This window comes from Pipistrellus kuhlii, unplaced genomic scaffold (assembly GCF_014108245.1).
Source record: "Pipistrellus kuhlii isolate mPipKuh1 unplaced genomic scaffold, mPipKuh1.p scaffold_m20_p_3, whole genome shotgun sequence".
NCBI lineage: Eukaryota > Metazoa > Chordata > Mammalia > Chiroptera > Vespertilionidae > Pipistrellus > Pipistrellus kuhlii.
The window spans coordinates 34749147-34767326 of record NW_023425529.1 but is presented as its reverse complement, the minus strand read 5'-3'; the positions used below and the strand labels follow the sequence as shown (position 1 = coordinate 34767326).

The window sequence follows — 18180 nt, the reverse complement described above, 5'->3', positions numbered from 1 at the left end:
AGGCTCAGGACTGGTGAGCCCAACAACAGGGGCAGAAGCCTCTCCCACCTCTGAGGCAGTGCTAAGGAGCAGCGAGCCAGGCTGCAAGGAGTCCTGGACTGCGAGAGCCCCAGACTGCGACAGGAATGTCTGACGGCCAGCTTAGGCCGGCAGACATCCCCCAAGGGGTCAGGTACTGTGAGAGGACACAGGCCTGGCTAAGGGACAGGCCCCACCCCAGTGCACGAGTCTCGTACACCAGGCCTCTAGTACATTAATAAAGCTGTAAAACAAATAGATCTGAGGACAAAGAGGAAATAAAACGGACTGTAATAGAGCTGTAACAATTTTCTAGAAAAAAGGCAGCGGGCGCTTAAACTGAGATGGAACTGTAGAGTTAGAAATATGAGCATATAATTTTAATGTGTGTTAGAATACAGATTGGCAAGACAATATTGTTGAAATGAATATTTGGAGTTGAAGGAGAAAGGAAGGAATCAAGGACAACTTTTAGTTTACGCAACTTAGTGAATAGAGTATTATTTATTAAAATGAGAAAGACTGGAATAGAATTGCAGAGTCAAGGTTTTCCCCGCACAATTACAAAGAGTGACTCAAACTGTTTTTCAAGTTTAATGCATTTAAAACAATAAACTAGGGTTTATATACAGAAATCAAGAAAATAAAGGTGGGGTATTATCAACAGATATAAAGAAAAAAGAAATTATGTTTATGGCACAGAAAAAGAAATTAGTAATTCATGGAAATTATAAAACAGGTGCAAAAAGCCTTGGCCCAAAATATTTTTACATAAATTAATAAAAGATAGGTGTGTCCATTAGAAATTAATTACTTAAAACTATTTTAATTAAATGCTATCAGTTATTCTAACAAATAGGATATTTTCTATTAGTATTAATAGAAATTAATAATCTAAAGAAATTAATATCTATTAGTATTACTTAGGTCTACTTTGCATTTTTAACTAAAAATATGTGTGTCCATTAAAATCAGATTAATAACTCAAAGAAAGAATGCTGCAGGTTGTTTCCTGCCATATCTTTGCTCACCTGCTTAATCTTTCAAATAATGTTCCAATCTGTGCTGATTTATCTGATGGACTAAAAGCATCTTGACTTTCATTTAATTTGGAAAACAAGCAATTAGAATAATTGACATTACTGAGCTGGAAAAAAAAAGAAAGGAAGAACCTGACAAAATGGTAAATGTTCATATACACAATTAAAATTACTTATCATGATATGTCATTTAAGTTGACATCTATATTTAAAAAAATGTGATTTTAGTCTAAAATAAAGAATTGTATCCTTATTGAAAACAAAATAAACACTGTTCTAACAAAGAAAGCAATATCAATATTTGAATAATTGTTATACAGAGTTGACACCTTATTGAGCTAATTACAATATTTTCTCAGAGGTTAAAAAGAAAAAACAGATTTACTTTAGACAATAAAAAAAGATTTAAAGAAATACCTAGGACACCAGGATCTTGAGAAAAGTTATTTCTCTGACAGAAAATATTTTCTCCAAAAGAAATAGCTATAATTATCTCAGTTCTTCTATTTACTGATTAATTTTATAGACTGCTATTTTAATCCTTCCAAATATCATTGAGTACAATAGGGGAAAATATGTGAAGACTGTTGTGAAAAATAGATGAAATGATCTATTTGTCAATGTGGAAGATATTATATAAATGTAATATTTTATATTGGCCCAATGATAATCTATCTAGCAATAATAACTTATACCTGTAGTATGTTTTATTTATAAGCTATGAAACAAAGAAATGAGAGTTCCAACCAACTCTTGGCTTCATTGATCTTTTATATTGTTTTTTAGACTCTGTCATTTATTTCCACTCTGATCTTTATTATTTCCATCCTTCTGCTCACTCTGAGATTTTCTCGTTCTCTTTCTAGTTCTTTTAGGCATAGGGTTAGATTATCTATTTGTGATTTTTCTTGCTTCTTAAGGGAGGCGAAGATTCATCTGAACCCAAGGAGTGCCTCCAAATTTTTCTCTGTGATATCTATAATAATAACAGCGTAATATGCTAATTAGACCTGACATCCTTCCAGACAAAGTTGCCAAGGCGGGACTGAGGAAGAGGCAGCCACTGTGGTGGATGGAGGCCAAGCTCCTTTCACAAATTTTGTGTATTGGGCCTCTAGTATCTATTTATTTCCCTCTGAAAATATCAAGGCATATTCTTAGCAATTATTCCTATTTGCATAAGTTTAAATTATTCCTATTTGCATAAGTTTAATTATTATGTATTTGAACAGTTCTCATTTTCAAGCTATCACAGCTCATACTTTAACAGACTACTATGACATGTTGAAATTATGTATTTCTTTTCATACCAACCAGTCATTTACTGTGATTACAAGCACCAACTATTATAAAATATGCTGAATTTTCAAATTCACTATCAACAATTTTATAACAGCATGATGGTTTCAGAGAATTTTAAAGAACATTCCAGTGTTTGGAGTCATAATCTAATAAAGACAATTAAGCTTTTTTCTTAAGAGGAAATATTATACTTAATTTTATCTACTAATTTGGCCATACCTATAGCAATTCACAAATGATATTTTTTTTAAGTTATAAAAGAAAAAATATCATAAAAATATGATGATATAAAATAGTAAGAATTAATGATTCAAAGATACCTGCTCATTCTGTTTTTTTTCATATACAACTTTCTGAGGACTAGGTGCTGTTCTGGGAATGAAATTTTGTTTTGTAATATTGCTGTTAGAAGATAATTCTGCAGAAAAAGATGATGGCGTGAAACTGCAGTTTTCTCCTCTGTTGAACTGAGGTTCGAAAATTCTGTATGAGTCCATGACTTGTGACAACTATAGAAAAGAAGATACAATCAAATGAATTTCAAAAAATATTTAAACTAGAGAAGACAAATGTCAAAATAAAAGTGAATAGGTCATAGCATAAATTAGAGGAAAAGAAAGTCATTGGTAATTGACAGGACTCATTAAGACAAGTGAAATTATCATCTAAGCGTGTACTTAAAAGGTTCCTTCCACCTGCCTTTCTCACCCTTGGGCCCCTCCACCCTAAACCTCCATTCCTGCTTGTCATCTCCTAATGACAGGAAACACGAGTTTATTAACACACAAGTTCAGGTGAAAAGATTACCAAGATATTTTAGTATTATTGCCATTATATTTTTAATGTAGTTTAACTCTGGCAATTCAAAAAAAGGAAAATAAGATAATATGGTATTGGACCTTAAAATTTCACTTTAATCACAATCTATGCATTTTCTAATTCATTAAAATATTATTTGCTTAAAAACAATCATTTGCAATACTTCATAAGAAAGATAATCTTGAGAGCAACACGAATTCTGAAAATCATAATTTGATATAAAATAAAACAATCTGGTCACTGTACCTGAAGAATAAATTGCCAATTATCCATGAACCCAAAGAGAAATCCATAAATAACTTATCCTTTGCAATATGTCAGTAACAAGCAGAATCAAATGTTATACACATACAGGCCTAGTCTACATTATCAGAACTCCAAAAGCTTCCTCATACACAGGCAACTAAAATATTTTTATCTTATAGGTTCCTTACATTAAAAACTTTTAAAATAATAATTTTAAAGACTGTAAAGATTTTTTTTTTTTAGGATAACTATTTTTTCCTCATATTAAAAAAAAAATGTATTACTTGGCAGGATACCACATTTGTTAAAATAACTTATAAAAAAATTTTTTTATTCTCACCTGAACCGGGCCCAGTTCTTCCTTGCTTCCCAGTCTTTGATGGTACATACCAATGAAAATGGAAATTTAAGATTAAAAATAGACATGGCAATAAAATTAGCTTTTTATTCAGGCTTTAAAATTCATACTATTCTGCATAAATAAAGACAGATAAAACTCAAATCATTCCTGAGATATACTATGACTGAGTTTTATAAAGATTACTAGAGGCCCAGTGCACAAAATTCATGCAATGGGAGTGGGGTGTCCCTCAGCCCAGCTTGCACCCTCTCCAATCTGGGACCCCTGGAGGGATGTCGGAATGCCTGTTTAGGCCTGATCACAGTGGGGACATCCGGCTAACAATCCAGGACTGCTAGCTCCCAACTGTTCACCTGCCTGCCTTCCTGATTGCCCCTAACCACTTCTGCCTGCCAACCTAATCACCCCCTAACCACTCCCATGCCAGCCTGATTGATGTCTAATTGCTCCCCTGCCAGCATGTTTGCCCCCAACTTCCCTCCTCTGCCAGCCTGGACACCCCTAACTGCCCTCCCCTGCAGGGTTGATTACCCCCAACTGCCCTCCCTTGCAGGCCTGGTCGCTCTCAACTGCCCTCCCCTGCTGGCCATCTTATGTCCACATGAGGGCAGGATCTTTGACCACATGGGGGCAGCCATCTTGTGTGTTGGAGTGATGGTCAATCTGCATATTACTCTTTTATTAGATAGGATAGAGGCCTAGTGAATGGGTGGGGGCAGCTGGTTTGCCCTAAAATGTGTCCTGGATCAGGGTGGGGGTTCCCTTGGGGCATGCGGCGGCCTGGATGAGGGGCCTTTGGTGGTTTGCAGGCCAGCCACGCCCTCTGGAGACCCAAGCAGAGGTCCTGGAATCTGGAATTTATTTACCTTCTACAATTGAAACTTTGTAGCTTGGAGTGGAACCAAACCTCCTGTTTGGCAGCCATTTCTGTTTGAATTTGTTTACCTTCTATAATTGAAACTTTGTAGCCTTGAGTGGAGGCTTAGGCCAGCAAGGGCAGGCGGAAAGCTTGGCTTCCTCTATTGCCAGGGAAACACCTCCCTCCTGCTCTCTGGTTGGGTTTATTTGCATACTCGCTCTGACTAGCTAGTTGGTGTGGCTGGTGGGCGTGGCTGGTGGGCATGGCTTGTGGGCATGGCTTGTGAGTGTAGTGGGGTGATGGTTAATTTAGATATTACTCTTTTATTAGGTAGGATACTTTACTAAAGAGACATTTTTACAATAAGAAAAGTCAAACTATGCATACAAAATACTGAATACGAACATTAGGTTATTTAACAAAAGGTCTTAATAGTTTGTAATAATAAAACAAAAACTGGAGGTAGAAGAAGAAGCCCATTGTACATTTTCAGTGAAAAAAAAGTGTCAATAATTATACATTTAAATACCTAATAATACTTAACCTAGCCAAAACTCACCTGCTTTCTAGATCATCAATGCAGAGTTTAGATGGTACGCAGGGAGGCGACATTGGAAGTTCTAAATTATGCTTTTTTATGGGCATTTTTATGTCTCTATGCATATTCACATGGGTTGGTTTTCTTATAGTTTCTGTAACAAAAAAACACTATAATTTAAAAATAAAAATGGATGGACGCCGAAACTGGTTTGGCTCAGTGGATAGAGTGTCGGTCTGCGGACTGAAAGGTCCAGTCAAGGAAATGTACCTTGGTTGCAGGCACATCCCCAGTAGGGGGTGTGTAGGAGGCAGCTGGTCGATGTTTCTCTCTCATCGATGTTACTAGCTCTCTATCCCTCTCTCTTCCTCTCTGTAAAAAATCAATAATTTATAAATATATTTTAAAATAAATAAATAAATAGGGGTGACAAAATATTTTAAAAGCACTGTTTGATATACTATGTTCATTAAATAAATATACATCTTAAATTCACTAAAACAATCTATATTCCACTTATGCTACAAAAATCATTACCTATCACAGATAATTCAAATAATCTTTTTCATCTTACATTTTCTCTACTAAAAGGGACTCTACTAATTCTGTTCTACTTTTTTTACTCCAAGCCTTCCCTGATCCCCAGACTAGATGTTATGTTATATATTGCTATAGCACTCATATGTTCTCTATTGTATCACTTATCATAGTTTTTTGTACTTAATTAACTCCATATCCCTCACTAGATTTTTAATTTTGTCTCTCTTTATTAAAGACTAGAGGCCCGGTGCACAAAATTTGTGCATGGGGGAGACGGTGTCCCTCAGCCTAGCCTGTACCCTCTCTAATCTGGAACACTTTGAGTGATGTCTGACTGCCGGTTTAGTCTGCCTGTTTAGTCAGACATCCCTTTCACAATCCATGACTGCTGGCTCCCAACTGCTCACCTGCCTGCCTTCCTGATTGCCCCTAACTGCTTCTGCCTGCCAGCCTGATCACCTCCTAACTACTCCCCTGCCAGCCTGATTGATGCCTAACTGCTCCCCTGCCATCCTGTTTGCCCCAACTGCCTTCCACTGTAGGCCTGGACACCCCTAACTGCCCTCCCATGCAGGACTGGTCCCCCCCAAATGCTCTCCCCTGCAGTCCTGGGTCCCTCCCAACTGCCCTTCCCTATAGGCCTGGTCACCCACAACTTCCCGCCTCTGCCGGTTCAGTCACCCCCAACTGGCCTCCCTTGCAGGCCTGGTCCCTTCCAACTGCCTTCCCCTGCTGTCCATCTTGGGGCAGCCATCTTGTGCCCACATGGGGGCAGCCATCTTGTGTGTTGGAGTGATGGTCAATCTGCATATTACTCTTTTATTAGATAGAATAGAGGCCTGGTGTATGGGTGTGGGCCAGCTGGTTTGCCCTGAAGGGTGTCCCAGATCAGGGTGGGGGGTCCCTTGAGGCATGGGGCAGCCTGAGCAAGGGGCCTGTGGTGGTTTGCAGGCCAGCCATGCCCTGTGGTGACCCAATCAGGGGCCCTGGTATCTAGGGTTTATTTATCTTCTACAATTGAAACTTTGTAGCCTGGAGCAAAGCCAAACCTTCTGCTTGCTCTGTGACTGCAGCCATTTCTGTTGGGGTTTTATGTATCTTCTACAATATAAATGAAACTTTGTAAACTTAAATGGAGGCCTAGGCCGGCAAGGCAGGCGGAAAGCTTGGCTTCTTCCATTGCCGGGGAAACCCAAGCCTCCCTCCTGCTCTCTGTGGCTGTAGCCATCTTCATTGGGTTTATTTGCATATTTGCTCCTGATTGGCTGGTGGGCATGGCTGGTTTGATTTGCATATTACTCTTTTATTAGATAGGAGGATACCACTATTTTGTCTGTTCAGTAAATTTAACTACTCTCCTGTTCTGGAAAATGCTTTTTACACATGCACAGACTATATAGTTCTAGAATAGACTTTCTATCTTCTTATAAAAATCCTACCTCTGGAAAAATAATTCATTTAGGGTTAGCTATATAAGGCTTTATGTGAAAAAATGTTATAAGGAAATGAAGATCTAAAGAAGTGGTTAAACCTGAGCATTTTCATGCTAAGTTTGATGAAAAGTGGGAGAAAGTGACAGGACAAAAATTATATGAGCTAAGTGTTGTAAACTGGGAAAACCTGTTCATCTAGATTCCTCTCTGTGTCCCTCTATCTTGGAGATAAATATCCTCCATATTTAGGGAAAGCACCTCTCACATGAAAATCCTTCCTCACATTCTGCTTCTCAAATTCCTTCAGCTTAAAATATGTATGTATTTTTTTTCTTTTTTTTTTTTTACAAACCCGGTGCATGAATTTGTGCATGGGTGGGGGCCAGCCAGCCTGGCTTGGGGGAGGGGATATGGGCGGCTGGCCAGCCAGTCTGCTGATCGAACTCTTGATCAAGGGACAATTTGCATATTAGCCTTTTATTATACAGGATATAAACTGAGTGGCCAGATGATTATGCAATTCAAAGATATATATACACATAAACATAGTAGAGGCCCAGTGCACAACATTTGTGCACTGAGGGTGGTAGGAAGGTCCCTCAGCCTGGCCTGCACCCTATCCCCTCTCTCAGTCCAGGACCCCTCAGGATATGTCCGTCTTCCAGCTTAGGCCCTGCTTATAGCAACCGGTCGTTCTATCCTTTGGTTGATTTGCATGTTAGCGTTTTATTATATAGGATACCTCTAACTGTCTATCTACCTACCTATCATGTATCCATCTGTCTCCCTGCCCTCAAGGAACTTGCCTTCAATATAAATTTTCCTCCCATTAGGAATGACTATTTCTGTGTGAACTACAATAAAGCTATCCACAGAGCAGATTGAATATCAAAGGCTGTATCAAATGGAAAGGCTTCACAATGCTGCTGCCAATTCTTTAAAGACTTGAAAGCAGAATAGGATTTGAAAAGGGACAGACATTTTTTGAAAGGCCAAGTGCATGCATTTTTGAAGATAGCCCTCCATTGCTACACAGAGGACCCTGGCACAGTGATTCTCAACTTTGCCCACCCAACTGAAACCACCCAGGGAGCTTTCAAGGAAGACATGCCTAATCCAGTGCCTGGCATGTAAAAGATGAAGGAAATAAACTAATATTGTATTTACTAAATATAAGTCCAGGACTGGGCTAGGTAAAGACATATGTAATCTTAATTTATATTCCATCAACTCATTTATGCCCACATAACAATTTTATGTATGTATGTGTATGTATACATAGAGAACAAAGTATAAGATTATTAAATGCACAACTTACATTAATAAACATTAATTTCCTGAAAAAATATTATAAAAACACTTTCTTTTTAAGGGCAAAGTACACTGTTTAGCCCTAGTACAATGTTCTGACATATCTTAGCGAACATCAAGGGTCATGTAGATTACTACAACCTATTGTAACTACATTTACATTCTTATCACCAATTACTGTGATCACCTGGGTGGAATGATGGTTAAACCAATTCACAGACACCAATTAATCCTGGAGAGATAATGGTTAATATACATGATAAACATGATAAACATGATTTAGGGAAAACTTGGGCTGTGAGATAATTTTTTTAAAATATATTTTTTCATTGATTTTAGAGAGGAAGGGAGAGGGAGAGAGCTGGAGACATCAATGATGAGAGAAAATCATTGATCAGCTGCCTCCTGCACATGCCTCCTACTGGGGATCAAGCCTGAAACCTGTGCATGTGCCCTAACAGAAAATTGAACCTCGACTTCCTTGTATATAGGTTCATGCTCAATCACTGAGCTATGCAGACTGGGCATGCCAAAGTAATTGTTTTAAGATTTATCTGAATAAACTATGGTATACATCTGGCTTCTGCTCCCTCTTTTGCCTAATTTCCCACCTATGTCACACTCCCTGCCTGCTCTCATTCACGGACTCCTCACATCTTGGAGGCCATATGCTGCTTCTGACCCAGGCAGTTTCACACTCTATTTTATTTAACATGTTACCATCACCATCACCATCACCAAGAAGGTGTACCTGTTACTTTAATCTAAACAGGTCACATCTATTTCTTTTCCATGATCATTTTTTTTCCTTCTTTGAATTAATTCCAAGCCGCCAGCTCTCTCACTCTGCTCTCCTTCTGGCAGCCTCCCACTCTGTAAAGTTCTCCAAACTGAAGCTTCCCACTCTGTAAAGTTCTCCCCGCCCACTCTGCTCTCACCCTGCAGTGATAGTCCTGGATCCCTTGGGGCTGGGCTTAGTGCCTGTCTGGGACCCAGGCTGCTTGGCACTGCCCTGCCCCCGCCCCCCCCCTCCCCCCCGGCCACTTGGCACCTGCATACGGAAATTAACCCACAATCTTTGTTGGGTTAATTTGCATACTCACTCTTGTTGGCTGATGGGCCTTGCAGAGATACTCTCAATTTGCACTTTTCTCTTTTATTAGTGTACATCAGTGTTTCACAAACTTTTGACATTGTGTACCTCTTCTATAATTTTTGTAACGCTGAGTACCCCTCGTACTAATGAGAACGTAGAATTAGGTGCAGCTAAGCACGGTGCAGTGCATATCCCCAACAAACTCCGGTGCAATGCGTACCCCCACCAAACTCTTCCTGTACCCCTGGGGGTAAGCATACCACACTTTGGGAAACACTGGTGTAGATATAGATATATATCACACACACACACACACACACACACACAATCTTTAAAACAAGTAACTAACATGGCTTCTAAATTAAGAGGACAACCAGGTTATATAATTAGTTTACTTTCCACATCATTTGAGCTCTACAATTATAAATTTATTAGAAAACTAAATGCTATAATCATATCACAGTAAAAAGAAAATGCTATTTAGAATTACTTACCAGGTGTTTTCTTCTGGCAAGAGATCTGATTTACCACATATAGGTTAAGGAGGTCTAAACTGACAGTGGAATTTTTGACAGGTGATAAAACTCCCAATAATTTCATTTTTGATTTGAACCTTTTCTTTTCAAAATACTCCTAAAATAATTAAAAATATAAAAATTAATGTAGCAATCATAATATTTCCAGCAGAAAAATAAATATTTCCAGAAAAATAAATAGCAAAAGGCAATATGCTATTAAATAATTTAATTGATTTTTTATGTTTTTGTGACACCCCTGTTATATGTTTACATATAAATTAAATTCATTCATGATGACCTATAATTTGCCTAAAGACTCCAAATTTCACAACCAGTTATACTCGTTCTTTGTTAAATGAATGCCTTTAAAACAGAAGTTTTTAGAGTTATTCCCAGGTATCAAAATATTAAAATTATGTATTTGTGGAAAGTTTTAAAGTCTTATAGAACAAATCTAACAAGCTAAAACTTGTTTTTCTACAAGTTATGCTATCCTACTGACATAAAAAGCCTTAAAAATATGCACAGCTGAGGGCAATTAAAAGTCAAATGAAAAGAGGAAAAGAAAAAGAAGCTTGTGGGTGCAGGGGGAGGACAGCAGGCTATAAGGAGTCAATTGGAGACAAAAGGGAGATATATAATACTTTTAACAATAAAGATTAAAATGAGAAAGAAAGGAAGAAAGCCTGTGAGAACTAATCTCCAGCCAAAGCCAATTTAATTCCCTTCGTTATTCCTCTATGACTTCTACATTCTTTTAAACCAGGCTTGCATATAATTATTATTTTCATTCAAGTATTTTTTTTTTTTGGACTTGTTTGGACTATAATTATTCTTCCTTATCTTCACTCTTTTTTTTTTTTTTTTCAGATTACATCTTTAATTTACCAAGTTCTAAGGCACTTATTTGTTTAAAATTCATTTACTGAGCTACTATTATATATTAGATACTAAAACAAATTGTGGCAACATCTCTTCCATCAAATACTCACAATACAATATCATAAACATGGTTTATAACTGTGAGATATCAAAAGAAAAGCCCAATGTGGTGAAAAATTTAATGCGAAAGGTAGTATCACTTTTCCAAAAAGTTAAGGTTCTTTCACAGTAGCATTTCAGAATATCTACACTAATAAAAGAGAAACATGCAAGTTGACCATACCTCCACTACATCCACCAGCCACACCTACTAGCCAATCAGGAGCAAGTATGCAAATTAACACAACAAAGATGGAGGTGATTACAGAACTGGAACCATCAAGCAGAAGGCTTGGGTTGCCCTCATCATTGGAGGAAGCTAAGCTTCCCATCTGTCCTGTCTGGCCCTGGCCTCCGCTCAAGGCTACAAAGTTTCAATTATAAAAAATAAATAAGTCCCAGATAACTGGGAACCTGCACCCTGGTTAGGGACACCCTTCAGGGCAAACTAGCCAGCCCCCACCTGTGCACCAGGCCTCTATCTATACTAATAAAAGAGTAATATGCTAATTAGACTGGGAGACCTTCCAGGAGAACTTCTGGATGTTCTTCTGGACAAAGCTATGGTGGCAGGGCTGAGGTAGAGGCCAAGATGGGAGGGCAGAGGTGGGTGATCAGGCCAGGATAGGATGGCAGTTGTGAGTGATCTGGCTGGTGGGGGGCGGGGCTGTTGGGATAAGCAGACCAGCAGGGGAGCCAGTTGGGGGTGAGGAAGACATCAGTGGGGGTCAGTATTAGGTGATCAAGACAGCGGGGGAGGCGGGGAGAGGCAATTTGGAGTGAGCAGGCGAGAAGGGGGGCATTTAGGGGTGAGCAGGCCAGAAGGGAGGGAAGGTGGGGCGAGCAGGCCAGCAAGGGGGCAGTTGGGGGCAAGCACACTGGCATGGGGGGGGGGGCAGTTGGGAGTGATCAGGCTGGTGGGGGGCGGCATTTGGAGACAAGTAGACTGGTGGCAGTGGGCAGTTGGGAGCAAGTAGGCCAGCAGACCGAGTGGTTAGAAGCAATCAGGCAGGTAGGTAGGCAGGTGAGCAGTTAGGAGCCAACAGTCCCAGATTGCAAGAGGGATGTCCAACTTACGGTTTAAGTCTGATCCCTGTAAACTGGCAGTAGGACATCCTTCAAAGGGTCCCAGATTGAAGAGGGTACAGGCCGGGCTGAGGGACACCCCTCCCCAACCCTGTGCACAAATTTTGTGCACCGGGCCACTAGTTGTTAATTATAAGAGACTCTTAAGATTGTAAAATACTGTAAGATCTATAAGAGACTAACCAGCTATCAAGCAAAAAGTAAATGTCACACTGTTATGTAAAATTAACCATAGATAAAAAGTACCTGTTTACTGTCTATTTCATCTGAGTGATGTGCAACCCCAACTTGGATTTAAATTTTTTAAAAGCATTACACTATACAGTTTAGCAATAAAGTGACAGGACCTTCAGAATGTAAATATCCCCTTCACCCTCACTACCCCCCAACCCCGCCCCTTGAAAAAATGACTATGGTTGATACATCAATTATAACAAGAAATAAAGGAAATAAAAAATTGTGCAGGAGATGACATATTAAAGCAAATAAGACAGAGATATCCTTGAAATGGAACAACATGAAATTCAATTTTGATATTACTAAGAGCTGTATAGTGTAATGGATTGAGAAGCAAATGGGAGATAAGAGTGAAGGGGCATAGCAAGAAAGAGAAAGGGTCCACAGAGGGTTTTACTTGTTTTAATAGGAGAGAACTGAAATACCGATAGAAAGCCTTCAGTTGATAGGGAATGGGAGAAGATGGGTGACGATGTGAAGTAGTTTACAGAACTGGTGGTAGAAACTCAGATAATTCTCACACAATAGCTGCTATTCCTTCTGAGATATGAGACAAGAGCATCTATTGAGTATGAAAGAATAAAGAATAGGGTTGGGAAGAGGTTTGGGGAAGCAATATGAAATTTTCAAAGAATAGGAAAGTGACATGACTAGAGCACAACATTGGTGAAATGATGTCTTTCCCTTTCTTATAAATATTCAAAAGAATAGTCCAACTAGAGTAAAATTATTTTTTAAAATAGTCTGGGGACAGATTACATTTTTAGTGTATTTATTATTGAGTGCCTATATTACTGCTAGCCATAGTTCAAGGCAGAGGATATGATCAAAAGTAATAAGATCCCTATTTTCATTAATGGAAGGGGAGAAGAACAGAGTTAAAAAAGAAAAAAAAAAGCAAGTAAATACCATATTATGAAATGAGTGATGCATAAATAAAAGAGGATACAAGAGAATGAGTAGTGGAGGGTGAAAAAGTTTTAGATGTAGTAAGTGATTAGAGAAATCAATCTAAGAGGAGATACTTTACTGAGACACAATTGTTGACAAGACAGACATGCAAATATCTTGAGGGAGAATATTATAGAAGAACAGAAGAAGAGTAACAGAAAGAGGGCAGTGTGGCTGAAATACAATGAACAATAGGGCAAGTGGCAAGAAATAAGGTCAGAGAAGCCAGCAGGGTTCAGATTCTTCAGGTCATTGCAGGCTATGGTTCAATTAGATTTTACTCTCTAAAAGCAATGAAAAGCAATTGAGGTTTTTTTTAGCAAGGGAATGATAAGTTGTGGTTTGTGCTTTTAAAAAATTGTATTAACCACTATGTGAAAAACAGATCACAAGATGTAAAAGATAAAGCAGAAAAAGTTGATAACGTCAACTAAACACAATTAAAAACTTTACTACAAGGACAGAATTAAGTAAAAATAAAAGACACAGAGTACACAAATATGACTAACAAATAAGTCCTGAATACATAAAGTCACAGTAAAAAAAGACAAACAATCCAAATAAAAAGTGAACAAAATGCTTGAAAAAGTACATACAAAAGAGAAAACCTGAATGAAAAGATAATCAGCCTCATTAGTAGCCAAGGAAATATTAAATTGTTAAGGTATCATTTCACTGAGTTATCAACTATCCTGTTTTCATAGTAATCACTTCCTTACTTTTTTTCCTAAATTTTACTACCTTTGAACATATTTTTGTCTGTTTTAGAACTTACTTTTGGTAAATGGAATCTTACTGCCTGTATTCTTCTGTGAGTTGCTTTGTTTGTTCAACTTTATGTTATTAAGATTAGTCTACTTTAATTACATGTACATAGTTGATATATTTCCACTGTTGGACCATTCCTTAGGTATGCCACCTTTTGTTTAACCATTCTATTGATAAAGGACATTTGGATGATCCCCTTCCCTGCCCTTTCTTCTTTCTTCTTTCCTCTCTCTCTCTCTCTCTCTCTCTCTCTCTCTCTCTCTCTCTCTCTCTTTTTGCTACTTAACAACAATGATCCAAACAAGTTTGTCCATGTCTCAAAGTGCACATATTAATAAAAAAAAATTTAAAAAGTGGGATTTAGATTGTAAGGCCATTATATTACTCGAGGCAATAAATGATGATGATGTGAATCAGGATGCTAATAGGTAGTGAGAAATGGTCAGACTTGGGATATATTTTGGAACTAAAATGACAAGAATCAATAATGATCCTGACCAATATAGGTGGATAATCTAGCTATCTACAAAGAGGAAAAGACTAAAAGAAGATGGTTTTACAATTTCACTTAGAAGAATTTATAAACCTGGAAAAAATGCTTCAAAAGATCACTTTTCTCATAAAGCTAACATAAATAAATGTGTTTTTTTTTACCTTTTGCTTTCTCTTTTCCTGCTTGAGAAGAACCCTAGAGCTGAAAAGATAAAAAAAAATATAACAATTAAAGAAGTAGTCTCTAAAATATCGATAACTGTCACTTCGTCTGAATTGAAGACTTGGAATTACAATTAAAAGTGCAGTGATAAAAATATTTTTAAGTGTAGTCATAATTATATTATTTCTGAAAAGAAACTATAAAAATGTTGTTAAAATATGCATAGTGTATAATATTTTAGATAATTTTCTTAGAAAATTCAAGAATAAAAAAGATTATAGACCTATGATAAATAATTAAAAATAAAATAAGTATAGATTATAAAATAAGTATAAGCAAAGAGAAATTAAAGATTAAAAAGGATACATCACTGCTCTAACTGGTTTGGCTCAGTGGATAGAGCATTTGCCCGTGGACTCAAGGGTCCCAGTTCGATTCTTGTCAAGGTCATGTACCTTGGTTGTGGGCACATCCCCAGTAGGGGGTGTGTAAGAGGCAGCTCTGATTGATGCTTCTCTCTCATCGATGCTTCTGACTCCCTCCCTCTCTCTTCCACTCTGTAAAAAAATTAATAAAACATATTTTTACAAAAAGGATACATCACTGAAATATTCTCATCTGATACCAATATTTTTGGTCAACACTGTTATTTTCTTCACCTTTGTTTGTATTTAATATTATACTAGTACTAAAAAACAACAACAGGAAATAGAGAAGATTGAAATCTTATTTAGGATATAAGGAAATGTTAAATTTTTCATTAGAGCAACTTTAGTTACATTATATCAATTACTTAAAATCATATATCTTCTTTAAAAAATAGCTAGTTATTATGGATGTTCTTCACAACTAAGATCTTTGTGCCAAACACTGCATTGAATTGCAATGATAGTACACTATTTACTGGTTACAAAATATTTGCTCTATTAGTAATAATAGAATGCTAAAAATATAAGCAGATCTGCACAAAATATATTTTGAGTATACATAAAACAAAGGTCTCAAATTTAAGATATGTGCAAAATTTTAAAGTAAAATGATAGCATTTTCTTGGCTATATGAGATTATGTAATAACAAAAATGATAATTGCTAATGAGTATCATGTCTTACACCACTTCAGATACATCAAATACTTTATATGTACAAGCTCATTTAATCATTACAGCAACTCTATAAGGCAGGTTCTATTTTTATCCCCATTTTATTGATGAAGAAGCTAAGACACAGAGAGGTTCAGTAACTACTCCACAGTCATACCAAGTGGTAGAACCCAGATCCAAACCCAAGAATTCTAATTTTGACATTTTTAACGAGTGCAGTATACTGCTTTCTAAGTATGTGAACTGTGACTATACAAAGCTGTTCATTTTTCCAAATCGCTTCTATAAGCTACGTGAATATGAGTTACTGAATACCTCCAGACTCTCCCCCTACTGAACCTGTTCTCTAACATATTTCCTAATAGCTATCTTAACTGACCATTTTGAGCTCATTGCACAAAAATTTGGTATAGTCAGCTCCATGTAGCATCAGAAGTGTACTGTTGGCATTCAATTTTTAAAAAAGGAAATAAATTAATTTCACTGATTTGTCAAATGCTAATTCTAGAATGGAACTTAGAATTTAGTTTATTCTCCATCACTTAGGCATAGAAAGCAAAGTGACTTTCCAAAGTTCATAAATATAAGAAGTATGACAGAGCCAGCAATAACATTAATTAATCCAGATTTCAGAGATAATAAATATCAATTCTATAAGCAGTTTCCACATTGTAAAGCTCAGTAGAATGAGGAACATGCCAAAGGCTAAATAGTCTCTTACATGTATAATTCAAGTGATTTTATTTCAGGCTGATTTTCCATTGTCTCTGACACTCATGGCTCTCTCCAAATTACCCCTATTTCTATGTGCCTAAAAAATTAATTAGGAATTCAAGACCAACTGCCAGATCAGCCTACTAGTCTCTATACCACAGAGAAAGTGAAAAGGAATCCTGACTTGTTAGTCAAAGGTAATTTTTTAAACAGAACATTTTCAATTATTATTAAGGCAACCAATACTAAGTCGTACTATACTATTATGTCTAAATGTTTTTATTGAATATAATCACTCTCAATTACCTGCACTACAAATGGAGACAACATCAGTTAAAATTAAATTAGTTACAAGAAGTTGGAAGCATTTTTGGCTAATTTAAACAGAAAATAAATGTACTAAAAGAAAATTGGACCCTAGCTGGTTTGGCTCAGCAGATAGAGCATCAGGGAATTCAAAATTAACATACCTTCCCTGGCATCATTGGTTATCACTGTCCCTGAAAATGCAATTCTGTTCCAACTCCTGCAACTGCCTGCAACTACAAAAGATGCTCTGAGGCAGCTATTTCTTTGGGTCACTAACTTCCTTGTATGTGATTGAGAGAGAAAGACAAAGTGTGTGTGTGTGTGTGTGTGTGAGAGAGAGAGAGAGAGAGAGAGAGAGAGAGAGAGAGAGAGAGGGGGGGGGGGGATTTTATGTAGTCATTTGTTTACAAATAAAACTCAACTCAGGGAATTAAAAATTAACATCATTGTCCATGAGCTTCTTACACCAGAAAAAGTTTTAACCTTGTGTTTCACGTTGTTCTCCTGGGCTTTACACATGTGACAACTGCCATCCAGTTTCATGTGGGTTCTCTTGCCCACAATTTCACTTTGGAAAACCAACTCCTTTTGGATGGTGTTGCATGCAGCTGTCAGAGTGCAGCTCTTGGGATGTTTTTGCTTATATTGTGTAAGGCTTTTTGGAGTTGGCTTAAACAGAATTCTCCTCTGTGCAATAAAGACCTGCTTCCTACTGAACTTTTTCTCCAATTCGCATAGTAGCCAGACTTGGATTTTTCTGGAAATATTTCAGTTTGGAACAAGAACAAAATATGTAATAGCTTTCCAACTGCCATCAAGTTCAATTTCCTTGGCAGCTGTCATATTCAACTCTTGAAGCTGGCCTTGAGGTCCGAGTTCATGCCTGGGTGACAGAGCCTCTATAAAATCCAGGTTAGCAAACCTGTGGAGATTTAGGGGAGGGGCACACCTGGAGAGACCAAGGAAGTTCCATATACTTTCCCCATACCTTGCCGTATGTTTCTCTTCCAACTGGCTGTTCCCAAGTTATACCCTTTTAAAATAAATCTGTAACCTAGTAAGTAAAATGTTTCTCTGAGTTCTGTGAACTCCTCTAATAAATTAATTCAACTCAGGGAGGGGGCCATGGAATCTCCAATCGATAGCTGGTTGGTCAGAAGCACAGGTGACATTTTGGAATTGCAATTGGTGACTGAGTTGGGGGCAGGGAGAGGGTAGGTTAAGAGAGTTTGACAGGACTGAGCCCTCAACCTGTGGAATATTACACTACTTCCAGTAGATACTTGCAGAATTGAGG

At 37.5% G+C, this 18180-nt stretch overlaps 1 protein-coding gene across 1 annotated transcript in view; it reads right to left on the bottom strand.

Annotated features, from left to right (window-relative positions):
* The window catches only part of CUNH12orf40 (chromosome unknown C12orf40 homolog), a 33930-nt gene extending 16504 nt beyond the window's left edge, over window positions 1–17426 (bottom strand). Inside the window, exons 1-9 of the mRNA XM_036455578.2 lie at window positions 17349–17426; window positions 16881–16885; window positions 14759–14798; window positions 10058–10196; window positions 5205–5337; window positions 4653–4667; window positions 3766–3799; window positions 2681–2869; window positions 1050–1165 (exon numbers count right to left, since the gene is read on the bottom strand). Of these exons, the coding sequence (XP_036311471.1) occupies window positions 1050–1165; window positions 2681–2869; window positions 3766–3799; window positions 4653–4667; window positions 5205–5337; window positions 10058–10196; window positions 14759–14798; window positions 16881–16885; window positions 17349–17426 (749 nt within the window). The remainder of the gene's footprint in view (window positions 1–1049; window positions 1166–2680; window positions 2870–3765; window positions 3800–4652; window positions 4668–5204; window positions 5338–10057; window positions 10197–14758; window positions 14799–16880; window positions 16886–17348) is intronic.
* Window positions 17427–18180: the final 754 nt, after the last annotated feature.